Source organism: Crocuta crocuta, unplaced genomic scaffold (genome assembly GCF_008692635.1).
Source record: "Crocuta crocuta isolate KB4526 unplaced genomic scaffold, BGI_CrCroc_1.0 scaffold866, whole genome shotgun sequence".
NCBI classification, from domain to species: Eukaryota; Metazoa; Chordata; class Mammalia; order Carnivora; family Hyaenidae; genus Crocuta; species Crocuta crocuta.
Genome location: NW_027531900.1, coordinates 191038 through 211041, shown reverse-complemented (window position 1 = coordinate 211041; position 20004 = coordinate 191038). Strand labels below are relative to the sequence as shown.

At 40.5% G+C, this 20004-nt stretch overlaps 1 protein-coding gene across 1 annotated transcript in view; it reads left to right on the top strand.

The window, feature by feature from the left end:
* Positions 1 to 1474: 1474 nt before the first annotated feature.
* ZNF484 (zinc finger protein 484) overlaps positions 1475 to 20004 on the top strand; it is a 37129-nt gene continuing 18599 nt past the window's right edge. Inside the window, exons 1-4 of the mRNA XM_077773978.1 lie at positions 1475 to 1632; positions 6585 to 6629; positions 16449 to 16575; positions 16862 to 16954. Of these exons, the coding sequence (XP_077630104.1) occupies positions 1600 to 1632; positions 6585 to 6629; positions 16449 to 16575; positions 16862 to 16954 (298 nt within the window). The 5' untranslated portion in view covers positions 1475 to 1599. The remainder of the gene's footprint in view (positions 1633 to 6584; positions 6630 to 16448; positions 16576 to 16861; positions 16955 to 20004) is intronic.

Sequence of the window (20004 nt, the reverse complement as noted above, 5' to 3'; positions counted from 1 at the left end):
ATACTTGTTATATGTTTGTTCAAACTCATAGACTGTATAACACAAAGAGCAAGGCATAATGCAAATTATGGACTTTAAGGGATTTTGATACATCAATGTAGGTTTATCAGTTGTAACAAATGTACAACTCTGAAGGAGGATATTAATAATAGGGAGAGGCTGTGCATGTATGGGAGCTAGAAGGATATGGGCAATCCCTGTACCTTCTCAATTTTGCTATGAAGTTAGAACTGTTCTAAAAAATACTTTAAAAATTCCTTTTTTGTCCTTTCAATATTGAATTTAATATTTAATATCTTAAAATCCATATAATTTAAATAATATTTAATATCTTGCTTTTCTTTCTGTAATTTCCTAAGATGGAAGTTTAGATTATTAATTTTAGTTCTTTCTTCCCTTCTAAACTATGCAACCAATACCATAAATTTGCCTTTGAACTCTACTTTTGCGGCATCTTCTAAGTTTTTATAAGTTACATATTCATCACTTAATTCAAAATATATATTTTAATGTTTGTTTATTTTGAGAGAGAGCATGCGTGTGTGAGCGGGAGGGTGGGGGTGGGAGACGGAGAGAAAGAATCCCAAGCAGGCTCTGCACTGTCAGCGCAGAGCCCAGTGCATGTCTGGATCCCACAAACCGTGAGATCTTGACCTGAACTGAAATCAAGAGTCAGACGAGGTGCCCCCATTTCATCGTATTCTTAGATTTCCTTGGGACTTCCTCTTTAGCCCGTGGATTATTTAGAACTGAGTTGTTTAATTTACAAGTGTTATGGGCACCTGGGTGGCCCAGTTGATTGAGCGCTGGACTTTGGCTCAGGTCATGATCTCCTGGTTTATGAGTTCAGGCCCTGGGGTTGCTGCCATCAGTGCAGAGCCTGCCTCAGATCTTCTATCCCGTATTTACAAGTGTTGATTTCCCTTTGTCTTTCTGCTACTGATTTCTAGTTTGTGTCCAGAGAACTAGGCTATATGATTTAGGTTTGAGGAAGGGCTATGGGCGGCTTGTGGGGAGGCGCTCCGGTTGAGTCCCAGAGTGGTAACTACACTCAAGTCACTTCTGACCATACAACTCTGAGCTCCACTGTCGTTACGTCACTTCAACATGGCCGCCTGCAGGCCTTGGCGGCTAAGGGCGCCGCCATGTTGGCGCCGGGCAGCCATTTGGAGGAGTCGAGTTTAGCCGAGCGCCGTGTTGAGTCCTGGCGAGCTGCGGCCACGGAGCCGCTGCTGAGCATGCGCACAGCCAGGCGGCGCTGGGAGGAATCCCGCAGAGACTGGGACCGAGCGTGAAAGGAAGTCGGCCGGATTTAGTAACCGCCTGAGGTAAACGGCCACGGTTTTGAGAGGGCGTGGGTGAGGGGGAAGTGAGTGCTGCGCTGGGAGCATCGCGAGATGAGCGACGAAACGTCGCTGATGTTCGTGGTTAGCAATCCGGTCACAGATGGGGGCGGGCAGTGGATCCAGTAATGGGATCTGTGGGGTCTGGACGATGGATCCGTCGGGACGCACGGGGTCGGTGGGATCTCTGAGGGCGGATCCGCGGGGAGAGATGGGGTCGGCCGATTGTGGAAGATAGATCCGCGGGGGAGAGTAGATGTCAGTGTGGTTTCTGACGGTGGGTCCTCAGGTAAGAATGGGGACGATGGGGTCTGGACGGTGATCTGTGAGGGAGGGATGGGGACGGTGGGGTGTTTTGACCGTGGATCCAACGGGGAGAGATGGGGTCGGTGGCATCTCTGACGGTGGATCATTGAGGGAGAGATGGGGTTGCTGGGATTTCTGAGGGCGGATCCGTGAGGGAGAGCTGGGGTCGGTGGGGTCTGGACACCGGATCCGTGAGGGAGAGCTGGGGTCGGTGGGGTCTGGACGCCGGATCCGTGAGGGAGAGATGGGGTCGGTGGGGTCTGGACGCCGGATCCGTGAGGGACGGATGGGGTCGGGAAGGGTGGTCTCTGAGTGTGGATCGGGGGAGAGACGGAGTCGGTGGGGTCTCTGACAGTGGATTTGCAGGGATATAGGGGGTCGTGGGTCAGTGGGCGTGGATAACAGTTGAGAAAGAGAAATGAGGGATATGAGGAGTGAAAGATTGAGATCTTAATTTATTTTCTCTGTCTTCTAGGCTTATCAGTTTGTACTTTTTTTAAAGCCTATTTTATTTTTTGAGACAGAGAGAGAGAGTGAGTGAGCGAAGGGAAGAGAGAGAGGGAGAGTATCCCACTCAGGCTCTGCACAGTCAGCCTGGAGCCAGAAGTGGGTCTTGAGCTCACCTACAGAAGGGCTGAAACTCATTAGATCATCACCTGAGCCCAAGTTGGATGCTTAACCAACTGAGCCCCCCCAGGTGCCCTATTCCTTCCTTCCTCCCTTCCTCTCTCCCTTCCTCCCTCCCTCCCTTCCTTCCTCCCTTCCTCTCCCTCCCTCCCTCCCTCCCTCCCTCCCTTCCTTCCTTCCTTCCTTTCTTCCTTCCTTCCTTCCTTCCTGTTTATTTATTTTAAGAGAAAGAGAGAGCATGAGCAAGGAAGGGGCAGAGAGAGGGAGAGTGAATCCCAAGCAGGCTCGTCGCTGTCAGCAGAGTCCCATGCTGGTCTTGGTCCCACCAACCATGAGATCATGACCTGAGCCAAAGTCAAGAGTCGGAAGCTCAACCTGCTGAGCCACCCAGGCGCCCCCATCTTTTCTATTTCATACTTTCTACTTTCATTGTAGTGATTAAATTTCTGTTCATTGTTTCCATTCTACACCCCATATAACATGTTTTTTCCTTATGTTTTAATTAGAAATGTTTTATCAGAATATTAATTTTACCTTTAATGGCCTCATCCCGTCACCATGATTGTCCTTTATTATAATTTTATCTCTTGTAAAATTTATTGCTGAACAGTATTTTTCTTTGGGATTTCTCATTGGTTAAATTTACATTATTTGGAATACTTCTTAAAGTATTTTTGTCAGATAAAGATAGAGATACTTTGCAAGTCCTTTTATTTCTGGAAGTGTCTCTCCTGCCCTCATAGAGAAATGGCCTTTTAAAGATTTTTCAAGTTTTTTTTAAAGTTTATTTGTTTAGTTTGCGAGAGAGAGAGAACAGGAGAGCGAGAGAGTGAGTATCCCAAGCAGGCTCCACACCATTAGTGCAGAGCCCAACGTGGAGCTTGAACTCATGAACCATGAGATCATGACCTGAGCCAAAACCAAGAGTTGGGCACTTAACTGACTGAGCCACCCAGGCACCCCAGAAAAGGCCTATTCCTGATATCATTTAATTTTCATTACTGCAGATGAGGCATCTTGATTTTCTGAAAATTTTCTCTTATTATATAATCTGTTATTTCACATGTGCTTTGGATTTATGTGTTTCCGATTTTCATCTTTAAAATTTAAGAATATCCCCAGATTTGATCATTTGTTGGGTTCCTTCCTCGGTGAGTGTGTGTGTGTGTGTAAGGCTAATGGTACAGACCTAGTGGTATGGTGTGAGTGGTGGGAAGTGTGCTTGGGTGCCTGGTGCAGGTGTAGGTGCATCTGGGATTGGGACTCTTAGGATGATTGGTGAAGATGCATGGTGGGTAGTGATAAAAAGTGTGTAGAGGCCAGTAATGGGTGTGTGTGACATTGTCATATAATAAGAATAAATATTTTAGTCTTAGTCCATGGTTCCCAGCACATAGCTCCTAAAACCTTCGTAATTTCCTAAATGATAAGAGCTACAGGGCACCTTTTGTTCCTGATTCCTGAAATAGCTCCAGGGAAATGAAGGTGAAATGGATGTTTTCATCATTCATAATAAATTCTTTTGAACCACACCTGAATTTATGTTAATGAAGTAATTTTTCGATAGCCTCTAGATAACCACTTGAGGGGGGCTGGTTGCCAGGAGAATGAACCAACCATGTGATTAGAGGGTTGGGACTTGAAACCCACACCCTGACTAGAAGTTGAGTCGGTCACCAATGGCCAGTTATTTAATTAACCATCTGTACATAAAGAGGCGTCCATAAAACCCCAAAAGTTTGGAGTTTGGAGAGCTTCTGGATTGAACACATCAAGGTGCTGGGAGAGTGCAGCACCCCTTCCCATATACCTTGCTCTCTGTATCTCTTGCATCAGCTTGTTCCTGAGGTATGTCCTTTTATACTAAATCAGTAATCCAATAAGTCAAATGTTAGTCTGAGGTCTGTGAGCTGCTCTAGCAACTTAGTGGAACCCAAGTTGGGGGTCCTGGGAACCACTCATTTACAACCAGTTAATAAGCAGAAGTAACAGCCTAAACTTTTGATTGGCATGAAGTTGGGGTGGGGGCACTCTCATGGACTGAGCCCTCAACCTGTGCCATATGACGCTAACTCCAAGCAGATGATGCCAGAATTGAGTTAAATTGTAGGACATTTGGCTGGTACTGCACAATTGCTTAGTGTAGGGATCCCTTCCCCACCCCTGACCTCTTCCAACACACACACACACACACACACACACACACACACACACACACTTGGTGACCAGAAGTATTGAGAATAGAGTAAAAACATATAGGAGGAATTTTTCCTTTATGGGGCATTTATAGGGGGTGAGCCAGGAGGACCAGGGTAGAGTGTTGGAGACTCTGTGATCAGGAACTGTGGAATGAATGATTGGGGGCTGTGGGCAGCAGGGTGTGGGCAGCAGTGATGCTGAGGTGTGCGTGATGGCTCCCACAGGAGGTCAGTGTGCAGCAGCTGACAGTGGAGCCAGTTGTGGAGTGGGAGTGAGAAACTGGGGCTCAGGGTTGGTGATGACTTGAGGAGGCTGTGAAGTCAGATGATGCCGGGTACAGTGATTGCATTCAGCGTGGATTGCTGATACTGTAATAATATCAGTAACTAGTATTTAATGAGCATTTATGTGCCACACCTGGCCTGAGTGCTTTTCAAGTATTGTAAGTTTGTTTATCTAAAAAGTATGAAGATGGGGAGACTGAGATTGAAGTGGGCTCTCTAGATGTCACAGCTAGAAGGCGGAAGAGCTGGAATTCAGACATACATTGATTGGGCTCCAGATTCTCATTGTTCCCTTTGCCACCTGTCCTGCACTGTAGAGGCTCTTGGGAGGACAGCTCAGTGGCTGTCACCATGCGGTGCTGTCTCTGCAGGATCTCTTTGCATTTCCACAGATCCTGGTGTCAGAGCACATAGTGAACCTTCAGAATCTCTTTTTCAGACTCCAGCCCACGTTAGCCCAGTGTGTGCTGGCAGTGTTTGGATGTGAAAAGTGTAGTTCAAAGCAAAAATTATTTTTAAAAGTCTGTCTTGAAAAAGTATTGGGGAGGATAGGTCTAGTGTCAAAGGGACACAATGACCAATGTGTGCATCTTGATTAGAACCTGCTTCCAGGGGTGCCTGGGTGGCTCAATTAGTTGACTGACTCTTGATTTCTACTTAGGTCATGATCTCACAGTTCATGGGATCAAGCCCTGCATCGGGCTCTCTGCTGACAGCAGTGAGTCTGCTTAGGATTCTCTCTCCCACTCTCTCTGCTCCTTCCCGCTCACTATCTCTCTCCCAAAGTCAATAAATAAACATTTATTTTTATTTATTAAAAACAATTTTTTAATGTTTATTTATGTTTGAGAGAGAGGCAGAGTGTGAGCAGGGAAGGGCAGAGAGAGAGGGAGACACAGAATCTGAAGCAGGCTCTAGTCTCTGAGCTGTCAGCAGAGAGCCTGATGCAGGGCTTGAACTCACAAATCACAAACCATGAGATCATGACCTGAGGTGAAGTCAGGGGCTCAACCAACTGAGTCACCCAGGCACCCCAAATAAATGAACATTAAAAAAAAACAAACAGTTATCTTGTTTTATTAGCAAATAAGAATATAAAAATTACCTATAATTTTACCATCACCCGAATAATATATCTGTTAATGTGGTAGTATATTTGCTTCCAGCTAATTTTTTTTCTTGTGTATGAATGCACTCATAATGTGTGTACACATGTATGTGTGCCTGTGTATGTACACATGTATTGTTCAGTGAAAATGGAACCATATTGTTTGGTACATCTTTTTATTTTTACTTGGCAGTTTGACATATTTTTCTACTGTAATTTAATTTTATTTGTCTTTATGTTTTCAGGATGGTCTGCGGATTATTTAAGGAGTTTATAATTATTGGATATCAATATGTTCTAGCCTTTTTATTTTGTTCTTAGCCATGCTGTGGTGAAATTCCTGTTTTTAAATTTTTGTGCAGGGGTGCCTGGGTGGCTCAGTCAGCTGAGTGTCCAATTTCAGCCGAGGTCATAATTTCACATTTCATGGGTTTGAGCCTCATGTCAGGCTCTGCACTGACAGCACGGAGCCTGCTTGGGATTCTCTGACACGCTCTCTCTTTGTCCCTCCCCCCCACTCTCTCTTTTTCTCAAAAAATAAATAGTAAAAATAAATAAGTAAATAAATTTTTGTGCGATTAAGGATGATTTTTTTATGATGTAGTTTTGGAAATGAGTTTTTGGGTCAGGTGTGGATGCTAAATGATGTATGTGGCCATGTGTGGGACTCTGGCACACTGCCTTCTCTCATCGGTCCCTCTGTCTATCTCTTCTCAGATCTTTGCCTCTTTCCCAGAAGAGCCAGAAATGACCAAGTCCCTGGTACGTTCTTATTTGTTCATATATTTATGTTGTTCTGTTTTCTAGTGGATTTTAGGAACCATCTAATAATGCATATAGTAAGATGGACAAATGTAAATTAATAAAAACCAAGATCAGAGCAAAAAAAAAAAAAAGAAGTGGCCATCAACTCCAAATCAAACTTGGAGTATAGATATATGTGAGTTGTGTGATTTTATACAGCTGTGAACTGTGAGATTATCTCTGTTCTCCTTGAAAGACATGGGAATCATGGAAATGAGATACTGGTTTATATTGTTGATAAGTAATTTATTTCATCTGTAGTAAAGATTTCCTGGTTCTTGATGTTTGAGAAAATTTTGATGGCTCTTGAGATGAATGGAGATAGAGCAGTGTCTGCAACAAGAGAACTGTTCTGTTAGAGGCACACTGACAGGTTTCATGGTTACAAAGCAGTGCTTCTCACACTGGCACGTGCCTTCACACTCTGACTTAGTAAGATTGGGATTCCAACAAGGTGTCACTGCTGCTTGTGCAAGGACTACCTTGTGAAACAACGTTTTGAGGTTTTATCATGAATAGATGTTGAATTTCTGCATTACTTGACATGGTTGTGGGGTTTTACTTCCTTAGCCTATTGCTAATGCTAGATTACGTTGATTTTCACATATTGAGCCAGACTTGGCAACCTTTGAATAAACCCCATTTTATCATGGCATATATTTCTTTTTATATATTTTATTTGCTAATACTTTTTAAGGACTTATATTAATGAGGAATCTTGGCCTATTTTAAAAATTTTATTACTACTATGTGTAGATGAAAGTTCCACTTCCCCCCTGCTTTTTCCCACACCAAACCATTGGAGTGTAAAGGGGCATCTATGTTCAGCCAGGCAAGAGTGGGAGTCTAGGCTATGCACTGGGTCCTTGCTGATGGGCTTGGGGTCAGGCCCAAAGTATTTTGTTTCTTTGGTTTTTCAATCTGTTGTGTTTAGCTAGAATATATTTTTCCTAAAAGTTTTCTGCCTTCTCGGCTGCCCCTTTGCTGATCTTTTAGCTAGAGAGAGCAGACTTTTCTTTAAGCTCTCTTTGTGTGCTCTTGGTGATTCTGGGTTCTAGAATGTTCTAGCACCTGTCAGGGCTATAGAGGGAGTGTTCAGGAACTCACACTGTATAGTTCCTTGGTTCCTGAGGTCCTTAACCAGTTTGCCTTTTTTTCATTGGCCTTACAGAGAGTACTCTCATATTTGTTTTATGGATGATGTCTATGGTTTCTAGATGTACTTAGTGGCATGGGAAGAGACAAGTGCATTGGTTCCCATCTTTCTAGGAGTAGAAGTCATTCACTGATTTTTTTTTTTTGAAGGAGACCTTATTTTATATTTAGCATATTCTTATATATTTTTTCAATTATATTTATCTCTTTGTTCTTTGCATTTTAACTTAAAATTTTTATTAACGTTTATTTTTCTTTGAGAGAGAGAGAGAGAGACAAAGTGTGTGCAGGGGAGGGGCAGAGAGAGAGGGAGATACAGAATCCAGAGCAGGCTCCAGGCTGCAACCTTTCAGCACAGAGCTCAAAGCAGGGCTTGAACTTACAAACTGTGAGATCATGACCTGAGCCAAAGTCAGACACTTAACTGACTGAGCCACCCAGGCATCCCTTGCATTTTAACTTTTAAAAGCCAATATTTCATTTTGAATATCATGAAGGGTTATACTTGTATTTACTCAGTCAAATTCTTTGAGGCTTCATAGAACTTCACTTAGCTCTCAAATTCCAGCTTTTCAAAGGTGAAACTCGATTGAACTGCTTATTTTATTTTATTTATTTATTTTATTTTTGAGAGAGAGAGAGAGCCCAAGCAGCAGAGAGGGGCAGAGGGAAAGAGAGAGAGAATCTTAAGCAGACTCAGCGCTGTCAGTGTGGAGCCTGACGTGGGATTTGATCCCACGAACTGTGCGATCATGACCTGAGCCAAAATAAAGAGTGAGACACTTAACCGACTTAGCTACCCATGTGTCCCCATATCCATTTGATAGAAATGGATGTTAAAGGTGTTGCTGGTGATGATTGGGAGAAAATGAGGAGCGTGTTCCCGGACAGTGGACACAGTGGCAGAGAGCCTTGCTGAAGTCTGCCCTGTAGTTATGTGGAAAACAGATTAGTCAGTGGTGAACTTGGATTTTTCTCTGAGGAGATTTCCAAGCAAAGGGTTGAAGATGTAGCCAAGTTTCTTCTTTCTGATCATAGTGAAATGTGAGAGTTGAGATGGATGGAGGGGAGAATCGTTGAGCAAAAACGAACCAGACTTGATAATGTCGGGAATTTGGGCTATCAAGATTCCAAAAGATGCTACAGTTAGTTTCACTGTCAAGAAAGCTCTTGAGGGAAAAAAGAAAAGAAAAAAAAAAGCTCTTCAGAGAAAGCCAAGGATGTGGATAAATATAAATGCTTTATGTATTTTTCTAGGTTTTTAGGTATTTACTTAGCAGGAAAAATAGGGTGGAGTGCACTTATTCCATTTTTTTTTTAGAACCAGAACTTTCAATTTTTGCTTTTATTTTTTAATTATTTTTTTTTATTGAAGCACAGCTGACACATCATTGCATTAGTTTCAGGTGTATGACACAGTGAGTCGACAAGACTATACATTATGCTCACCACAAATGTAACTGCCATTTGTCAACATATCACTGACTAGTCCCTGTGCTGTACCTTTCATCCTCATGACTTACTCATTCTGTAACTGGAAGTCGGTATCTCCCACCCCCCTTCACCCATTTTACCCCTACCCTCAGTATTTGATGTCTGTATTTATGGGTCTGTTTCTGCTTTGTTTTGTTTTTTAGATTGTACGTGTAAGTGAGATCATATGGTATTTGTCTTTGTCTGACTTGTTTCACTTAGCACAGTACTCTCTAGGTCCCCCTATGTCACAAATGGCAAGATTGCATTCTTTTTTTTGTCTGAGGAATATTCTACTCTATATGAATACCACATCTTTTTATTCATTCATTTATTGATATGGACACTGGGGTTGCTTCTACAATTTGGCCTATTGTAAATAATTCTGCAATAAACATGGGTGTGCATATATTCTTCTGACAGTGTTTTCTTTTCTTTGAATAAATGATGTAGTGGATGACTGGATCATATAGTATTTCTATTTTTTTAATTAAAAAAAATTTTTTAATGTTTATTTATTTTTGAGAGAGAGAGAGAGAGACAGAGCATGAGCAGGGAAGAGGCAGAGAGAGAGGGAGACACAGAATCCAAAGCAGGCACCAGGCTCTGTCTGAGCTGTCAGCACAGAGCCGGATGCTGGGCTTGAACCCACAGACCGCGAGATAATAACCTGAGCCGAAGTCGGACGCTTAACCGACTGAGCCACCCAAGTGCCCCTATTTCTTAATTTTTTGAGGAATCTCCATACTGTTTTCCACAGTGGCTGTACCAGTTTGCATTCCCACCAACAGTGCACATCCTCATCAACACATTTCTTGTCTTTTAATACTAGCCGTTCTGACAGGTGTGAGATGATACCTCATTGTGGTTTTGATTTACATTTCCCTGATGATTAGTTATGTTGAGCATTTATTGTGTGTCTGTTGACTATCTTTTTTTTTTCATGTTTATTTTTGAGAGAGAGAGACAGAGCGCGAACAGGGAGGGCAGAGAGAGAGAGGGAGACAGAGCGTGAACAGGGGGAGGGGCAGAGAGGGGGGGGAGACACAGAATCCAAAGCAGGCTCCAGGCTCTGAGCTGTGAGCACAGAGCCCTACACGGGGCTCAAACCCACAAGCCGTTAGATCATGACCTGAGCTGAAGTCGGATGCTCAACCAACTGAACCACCACCAAGCACCCTAAGTATCTTTATGTCTTTTTTTTTTTTAATGTTTATTTATCTTGGGAGATAGATAGAGTTGTGAGCAGGGGAGGGACAGAGAGATAGAGACAGAGAATCCCAACCAGGCTCCTCTGACTGTCGGTGCAAAGCCCTATGCAGGGCTTGAACTCATGAAATGTGAGATCATGATCTGAGCTGAAATCAAGAGTCGGGTGCTCAACCAACTGAGCCACCCAGATGCCCCATATAGCATTTTTGGAAAAGTGTTTATTCAGGTCGTCTGTCTATTTTATCAGATTATTTGTGGAGTTTTTTTGCATGTGTTGAGTTGTATAGGTTCTTTGTATATTTTGGATGTTAGCCCCTTATTTGATATACCATTTGCAAATATCTTTTCTTGTTTAGTACATTGCCTTTTCACCTTGCTGATTGTTTCTTTCACTGTGCAGTTTTTTATTTTGACATAGTCCCAATAGTTTATTACTACTTTTGTTTAGATATGAGAAGACATATCTAAAAACATGTTGCTATGGCTGATGTCAAAGAGGTTACTGCCTATGTTCTCTTCTAGGACTTTGATGGTTTCCTGTCTCAGCTGTAGGTTTTTAATCCATTTTGAATTTATTTTTGTATATGGTGTAAGAAAGTGGTTCAGTTTCATTCTTTTGCTTGTAGCTGTCCTGTTTTCCCAACACCATTTATTGAAGAGACTCTTTTCCCCGTTGTATATTCTTGCCTCCTTTGTTGTAGATTAATTGACCATAGAAAGCCTGGGTTTATTTCTGGGCTTTCTTTCTCTTCTAGTGATCTATGTGTCTTTTGTGCTAGGACCGTACTGGTTAGCTTACTGTAGCGCTGTGGTGTCTTTTGAAATATTGGACTGTGTTACCCTCACCTTTGTTCTTTGATTGCATTTGCTATTGGGTTTTTTTGTGTGTGGTCCATAAAAATTTTAGTATTTTTCTAGTTCTGTAAAAAATACTATTGGCATTTTTGTAGGAATTATATTGTATCTACAGATTGCTTTGGGTAATATGGAGCTTTAACTGTTCTTCTAATTCATAAGCATGGTATATCTTGCCATTTTGTTTTGTGTTGTCTTCAGTTTCTTTCATTAATGCTTTATAGTTTTCAGGGTACAGGTCTTTCGTCTCTTTCATTAAGTTTATTCCTAGACATTTTATTCTCTTTGATATAGTTGTAAATGGAATTGTTTTCTTAATTTCTCTTTCTGCTACTTTGTGTTAATGTATGGAAACAACCAATATCTGTATTTTTTTGTGTATTAATTTTGTATCTGTAACTTTACTGGATCCATTTATTATTTCTAATATTTTTTGATGGAATTTTTAGGATTTTCTATGAGTAATACCATGTCATGTGTGAATAGTGACAGTTTTACTTCTTCCTTATCAACTTGGAACCCTTTTCTTTTTCCTTTCTGATTGCTGGGGCCTAGACCTCCAGTACTGTGTTGAATAGGAGTGTTGGGAGTGGACATCCTTATCTTGCCCCTGATCTTAGAGAAGAAGCTGTCAATTTTTCACCGTGGTATATGTTTGTTGTAGGTTTGTCATTGACGACCCTTATTATGTTGAGGTATATTTCCTTTATTTTTAATTATGTATTTTATTTTAGAGAGTGTGTGTGTATGTGAGCAGGAGGGAAGGGCAGAGGGAGAGATAGAGAACCTTCAGCAGGCTCCATGCTTAGCACAGAGCCCAGTGCAGGCCTCAGTCTCACAACCCTAGGATCGTGACCTGAGCTGAAATCAAGAGTCAGACTCTCAACCGACTGAGCCACCCAGGTGCCTGGAGATTAATTCCCTTTAAACCCACTTTGTTGAAAATTTTACTTTTTTTTTCATGAACAGGTATTAAATTTTGTCAAATGCTTTTTCTTCCTCTATTGAGATGACTATATGATTTTTATCTTTATTTTGTCAATATGGTGTATCATATTGATTGATTTGTAGATACTAAACCATTCTTGCATCCCAGGAATAAACCTGGAAGAAATGGATAAATTCCTAGAAACATACAATCTTCTAAAAGTGAAGTAGGAAGAGATACAAAATCTAAACAGACCAGTTACTAATAGTGAAATTGAATTGATAATGAAAAATAACTCCCAACAGACAAAAGTCCAGGACCAAATGGCTTCCCAGGTGAATTCTAGCAAACATTTATTTTTTATTTTTTAAATGTTTATTTATTTTTGGAGTGCAAGTGGGAAAGGGGCAGAGAGAGGGGGACAGAGGATCTGAAGCCGGCTTTGCACTGACAGTAGTGAGACCCTTTGTTGGGGCTCGAACTCATGACTGTGAGATCATGACAAGCTGAAGTCTGATGCTCAACTGACTAAGCCACCAGGTGCTCCATCTAGCAAACATTTAAGGGAGAGTTAAGGGGTGCTTGGATGGTTCAGTCAGTTAAGCACCTGACTCAAGATTTCGGCTCAGGTCATGATCTCACAGTTTGTGGGATAGAGCCCTGCATTGGAATCTGCACTGACAGCTCCAAGCCAGCTTGGGATCCTCTCTCTCCCCGTCTCTCTGTCCTTCCCCGCCACCCCCTCAAGTAAATAAACTTTAAAAAAAAAGATAAACGTGAGTTAATACCTACTCTTCTCAAACTATTCCAAAATATAGAAGAGGAAGGAAAGCCTCCAAATACATTCTAAAAGGCCAACATTACTGACACTAAACCCAGACAAAGACACTACAAAAAGTATAGACCAAGATCCCTGATGAAACAGATGCAACAATTCTCAGCAAAATACTACCAAACTACATTCAATAATATGTTAAAAGGGGGTACCTGGGTGGCTCATTTAGTTAAATATTCGACTTTTGATTTTAGCTCAGGTCATGACCTCACAGTTTGTGAGTCCAAGCCCTGCATCTGGCTCTGCATTGATGGCACAGAGCCTGCTTGGGATCTTCTCTCCCTCTCTCTGTCCCTCCCCTGCTTGCTCTCTCTCTCTCTCTCTCTCTCTCAAAATAAATAAAAATAAACTTTTTTTAAACCATGCGTTAAAAGGATCATTCACCATGATCATGTGGGATTTATTCAATCTTTGCTTTACCTTGAATGTTTAATCTATTTACATTTAAATGTTTATTTATTTTGAGAAAGTGAGAGTACCAGTGGGAGAGTGGCAGAGAGAGAAGGGTGAGAGAAAACCAACTGTGAGATCATGACCTGAGCCAAGCCAAAATCAAGACTTGGGTGCTTAACCAACTGAGCCATCTAGGCACCCAAGTCCGTTTACATTTAATGTAATAGCTGATATACTTGCATTTATATGTACTATCTTACTATTAATTTTATATTTGAACTGTCTTTAATATTATTTTTTCATTCCTTCTTTTAATTACTCAAAATTTTTATTTTTTACTTTGTTAACTTGTTCATCACATACATTCTTTTTTTACCCTAGATATTATTCTATTCATCTTTAAGTCATTATTATTTCTACCCCCTTCTCAATAATTCTGGGATACCAAATCATGTTAATTCCATTTACCATCTCTCACCTTATATTATTACTTTCATGCATTTAAATTTTACATATATTTTAAACACTAACCATTTATTATCATCTTTTTTTTTATTGACACCATCCTAATGGAAATATACCATTGATGACTAACAATATTGAGTATCTTTTTTATTATAGTTATCTTAGTGACTTTGAAGGGGTATCTCTGTGATTTGGATTTCTATATCCTTCATGATTGAAGATACTAAGGATCTTTACATGTGCTTTTGCCCATTTGTATATCTTTGGAGAAATGCATATTCATATCCTTTATTCATTTTAATTGGATTTTATATGTTTTATTGAATTATAGGAGCTCTGTATATATTCTACACAGGTCTCTTATCAAACATACAATTTGCAAAAATTTTGTTACAGTTTTTTGGTTGTGTTTTCACTTTTTTTTTTAATTTAAAAAATTTTTTTTAAATGTTTTATTTATTTCTGAGAGAGAGAGAGGCAGCATGAGCAGGGGAGGGTCAGAGAGAGAGGGAGACACATAGAATCTGAAGGAGGCTCCAGGCTCTGAGCCAGCTGCCAGCACAGAGCCGGATGCGGGGCTCGAACCCACCAACTGTGAGATCATAACCTGAGCCAAAGTTGGATGCTTAACTGACTGAGCCACCCAGGTGCCCCAAATTTCTTTTAATGTTTTATTTATTTCTGAGAGAGACAGCGTCATCAGGGGAGGGTCACAGAGAGAGGGAGACACAGAATCTGAAGTGGGCTCCAGGCCCTGAGCTAGCTGTCAGCACAGAGCCCGAAGCAGGTCTCGAACCCATGAACCATGATATCATGACCTGAGCTGAAACTGGACGCTTAACCAATTAAACCACCCAGGCGCCCCTTTTTTTCACTTTCTTGATGATATCCTTTTAAGCACACAGTTTTTAATTTTAATGAAGTCCAATTTAATTTATTCTTTTAAAAATTAAAAAAAAATTAAAAAGTTTTTAATGTTTCTTCATTTTTGAGAGACAGACAGAGTGTGATTTGGGGTGCTGAGCTGTCAGCACAGAGCCTGACAGGGGGCTTGACCTCATAAACTGCTAGATTATGACTGGAGCCAGTCAGACACTTAACCGACTGAGTCAGCCACGTACCCTCTGTTTTTTTCTTTAGTTGCTTGTGCTTTTGATTTTATATCTAAGGAATCATTGCCAAATCCAGCATCACAAGGATTTACCCTTTTAGCTAAAATGTAAATTCGGCTAAATATAAGAACATTTAGGCCTTTAGTCCATTTTGAGTTAATTTTTTTTATGTGGTATGAGGTAAGTGTCCCATTTCATTCTTTTATCTGTGGATATCCACTTGTCTCAGCACAATTTGTTGACAAAACCTTTTTTTTCCATTTTAAATTGTTTTGACACCTGTGTTGAGTATCAATTGACTATAAATATGAGGGTTTGTTTTTGGATTCTCAGTTATATTTCACTGACCTATATGTCTCTCTTTATGCTAGTACCACACTGCTTAAAAAAAAGTGCCTATTTNAAGCGAAAGTCGGACGCTTAACCGACTAAGCCACCCAGGCGCCCCAAGAATATAATTTTTTAAATGAAGTTTTAATGACATGGCGTAGAAAAGAATGCACATGTCATAAAGTTTTATGAATTTTCACAGCTTATTTCTTTGTAACCAGCACACCAATAAAAACATTTCCAAAACATGGGGCGCCTGGGTGGCTTAGTCGTTGAGCGTCCGACTTTCGCTTAGGTCATGATCTCACGGTATGTGGGTTCGAGCCCCACGTCGGGCTCTGTGCTGACTGCCAGCTCAGAGCCTGGAGCCTGTTTCAGAGTCTGTGTCTCCCTCTCTCTCTGACCCTCCCCTACTCATGCTGTCTGTCTCCTAGAAATAAATAAAACATTAAAAAAAAAAAAAATTTCCAAAACAATCCAGAATATTATCAGTACTACAGAAAGAATGACATGATTGACCTACTGATTAATTGATTTTATTATTGTTATTTTAATATAATTTATTGTCAAATTGGCTAACATACAGTACGTAAAGTGTGCTCTTGGTTTTGGGGGTAGATTCCTATGGTTATATATTTTTTAAACGCTTATTTATTTTTGAGAGAGACAGACAGAGTGTGGGTGGGGGAGGGGCAGAGAGACAGGGAGACAGAGAAACCGAAGCAGGCCCCAGGCTCTGAGCTGTCAGCCCAGAGTGCTCACTGTGTAGGGCTCAAACTCATGAACCATGAGATAATGGCCTGAACCGAAGTTGGACGTTTAACCTTGACTGAGTCACCCAGGCACTGGCATATTTTTAATGAGATTTATTTTTTCCTCAAAATAATAACAAAATCTAGGTGTTTAATGAGAATCTTATTTGTAGCATGATGAAAATGATTAAGAGTTAAGTTCCTAAATACCTTGTTTCCATTCTTCAGTGCTCACCGTTCACGTTGAATAGGAATGTGTTTTTGCAGGGGTCAGTGTCATTCAAGGATGTAACGGTAGACTTCAGCAGGGAGGAGTGGCAGCAGTTGGACCTTGCTCAGAAAAGCCTGTACAGGGATGTAATGCTGGAAAACTATTTCAACTTGATGTCAGTGGGTAAGCACAGCTTGCCTGGGGATTAGGCTGTACCTGTTTGAGTATATTTTCATTCTCAGTGGAATTTTTTAAATCTGTGGGATTTCTGAGGTATGTGGGAGTTCTAAAAACTGCAGGTCATCCGAAGTGTGTAATAGCTTTGTCCTTATTTTGTTCTGTGTTATTAATTGTCCATTTGGTGTGTTATGATTATACCGCTATTCTGCATGAAGTTCTCTGAAAAGTAAATGTAATGCTTCATTGAATGGCCTCTGAAACCAAGTCTGCTATCATTTCCTGTTGATAGGGTGTCATGTTCCCAAACCGAAAGTCATTTTCAACTTGGAGCAAGAAGAGCCATGTGTGCTAGATGGTGACATCTCAAGTCACACCTGTCTGGGTGAGTAGGGAACTGAGAGCATGGAAAGTGGGAGTGAACCGCGGTTGTACGGGCAGTGGCTGGCAGCTGTGGGGCGCTGTCAGTAAGACACCTCTGTAATATTATGCACTTTTGGAACTGTATGGTGGCTTGGGTGCAGTCCCTGGATATCTGAAGGCCGTTCCCACTTTAAGGCCCCTTCCCATATCAGCATCCTTGTCTTTGCTTGACTTTCTAGGAGGGAATGATTTTTATTTACTCCTACTTTATTTTGTTTTGTTTTTAATTTTTTTTTAATAGTGTATTTATTTTTGAGACAGAGAGAGAGACAGAACATGAGTGGGGAGGGGCAGAGAGAGAGGGAGACAGAATCTGAAACAGGCTCCAGGCTCTGAGCTATCAGCACAGAGCCTGATGCGGGGCTCGAAACCACGAACTGTGAGATCTGACCTGAGCCAACGGCAGACACTTAACTGACTGAGCCACCCAGGTGCCCCTATTTACTCCTACTTTGTATCTAGGATCCTGCTTTATGGTTTTTCTCCCATTCTCTAGCATTTTTATTCTCTTTACCCCCATCCCATCATGGTCTTAAATCCTTCTCTTACACATTTATATACTCCTTGATTTACCTTTTTAAAAAATTACTGTGGCTCACACTCTTGCTGTTTTCTTTTCATTTTCTCTCTTTCCCCTTATTTGCTTCCAAATTGTCACTTAGAGATGGCCTTCCTGTATCATGTCCCATGTCTCTCCTCTAGCTGTTGACTTTGAGGGTATCATTTCTACATTTGGGGGACAGCATTTTGCTGTGTATGGCATCAATAGTTATGTTTCCTGACATTTTCTTTTTACTTGGCTAGTGTAACAGCACTGACTTCATCTTTCTAACTAATGTACTTATTTTGACATTTTATAAAAAGTTTCTGTACTTTGTTTACATGAAATTAAGTTAATTTTATTCCTTAGTTTGTAATTAATGTCATTATCAATGTATCTAACATCCCCTTCCATTTTGTTTATTTATTTCTCCCTTTTAATTCTCACTCCCCCTGGGCATGGAGGAGGGCACTTGTTGGCATGAGCACTGGGTGTTATATGGAAACCAACTTGACAATAAACTATGGAAGAAAAAAAAACAAACACAAAATCACTAAAAATAAAAAAATAAATGGCTAATTGAGTAATTGAAAAAAAACCACACAAAACAAAACAAAATAATAATTCTCACTCCCCATATTTGTTTTCATCCTTAGAGGTAACTTCTCTAGTGTAGTTGATATGGTTGCTTTCTATCCTTGAATTTGTGGAATATTTGTAAAATTTAAATTGTTGGCATTTTTGTTTGTGGAAATGGTACTGTGCTATATGTCCTCCTCAGTTTCGTTTCTTTTCTTTTTTTTTGCTTTTCTCTTCTTTTCTTTTCAACTCTTAGCACTAAATTGGCTCATGTTGCAATGTATTTTTCTAGTTCATTGCTTATAACTGATGCATAGATTCCATAGTGTGAAGAGACACCACATTTTGTTCGTCTGGCCGCCCAGCTGGACTACAATCAGTACTGCAATAAATTTCTTCATGAACTATTCTTTGATGAGAATTTCTTGGGGAAGAGTAACAGGATTGCCTTATCATGGCTTATAATATTTTATTTGATGAAGTATGACCACATTATTTTCTGGACTGGATGTGTCATTCTACAGTCCCATGAATGTACAAGGACATCAGTTTCTCTACATCCCTGCCCCTGTTTCCAAGAATTTCTAATAATTTGGCTAATCCAATGGACTAGAATTTCTAGTTATTACTTTAACTTGTGTTTCTCTAATAAAATATTTTGAGCATCTCATTGTATATCTTATAATAGATTCTGACTTCATTTCTCTTTCCAGTTTTATTGAGAAATACCTTACATATATCATTGTATAAACAACACGATAGTTTGATTTGCATACTGTGAAATGATTACCACCATAGGTTCAGATAAAAATCGATCTTCTCATACAGATACAATAAAAAGAAAAGAAAGAAAAAAGGGAGAATTGTTTTTTCTTTGTGATGAGAACTCAGGATCACTCTCTTAACAATTTTCCTGTATGCTGTGTAAAAGTGCTAGCGCTAGTCACCATACCAAGCATCACATCCCTGGCGCTTATAACTGGAGTTTTGTATCTTTTGACCACCTTCTTCCAGTCCCTCTCTCCTACCCTCCACCTCTGGTAACCACACATCTGATTTCATTTTCTATGAATTTAGGTTTTTTTCCAATTCCATGTATAAGTGAGGTTATCATTTATGTAGTGTTTGTCTTTCTCTCACTTGCCTTACTTAGCGTAATGCTTTCAGGTCCATCCACGTTGTTGCAAATGATTGGATTTCCTCTTTTTTTTTTATGGCTTAATAATATTCTGTTGTAAATAGGGGCGCCTGGGTGGCTCAGTTGGTTAAGCCGTCGACTTCGGCCCGGGTCGTGATCTCATGGTTCATGAGTTTGAGCCCTGCGTCAGGCTCTGTGCCGACAGCTCAGAGCCTGGAGCCTGCTTCAGTTTCTGTATCTCTCTCTCTCTCTGACCCTCCCCTGCTCACGCTGTCTTTCTCTCAGAAATAAATAAAATTTAAAAAAAATTAAAAATTAAAAAAAAATTCTGTTGTATATATACACTACAACTTTATCCATTCATTTATTGATGTACACTTAGGTTGTTTGCATGTCTTGACTATTATAAATATTGCTGCAGCAAATGTAGGGTTGCAGATATGTTTCTGGATGGGTGTTTTTGTTTCCTTTGGATATATTCCCTGAAGTGTGATTGCTGGATCAGATGATAGTTCTATTTTTAATTTTTTGATGATCCTCTGTACTGTTTTCCACAGTGGCTGTATCAGTTTATAATCTCACCAGCAGTGAACAAGGGCTCCCTCTTCTCCACATCTATACCAGCATTTGTAATCTTTTGTCTTTTTGATGATGGAAATTCTAACAAGCATGAGGTGATATCTCATTATGGTTTAATTCACATTCCCCTGATGATGAGTGAGCATCTTTTCATGTACCAGTCAGGCTGTCATAT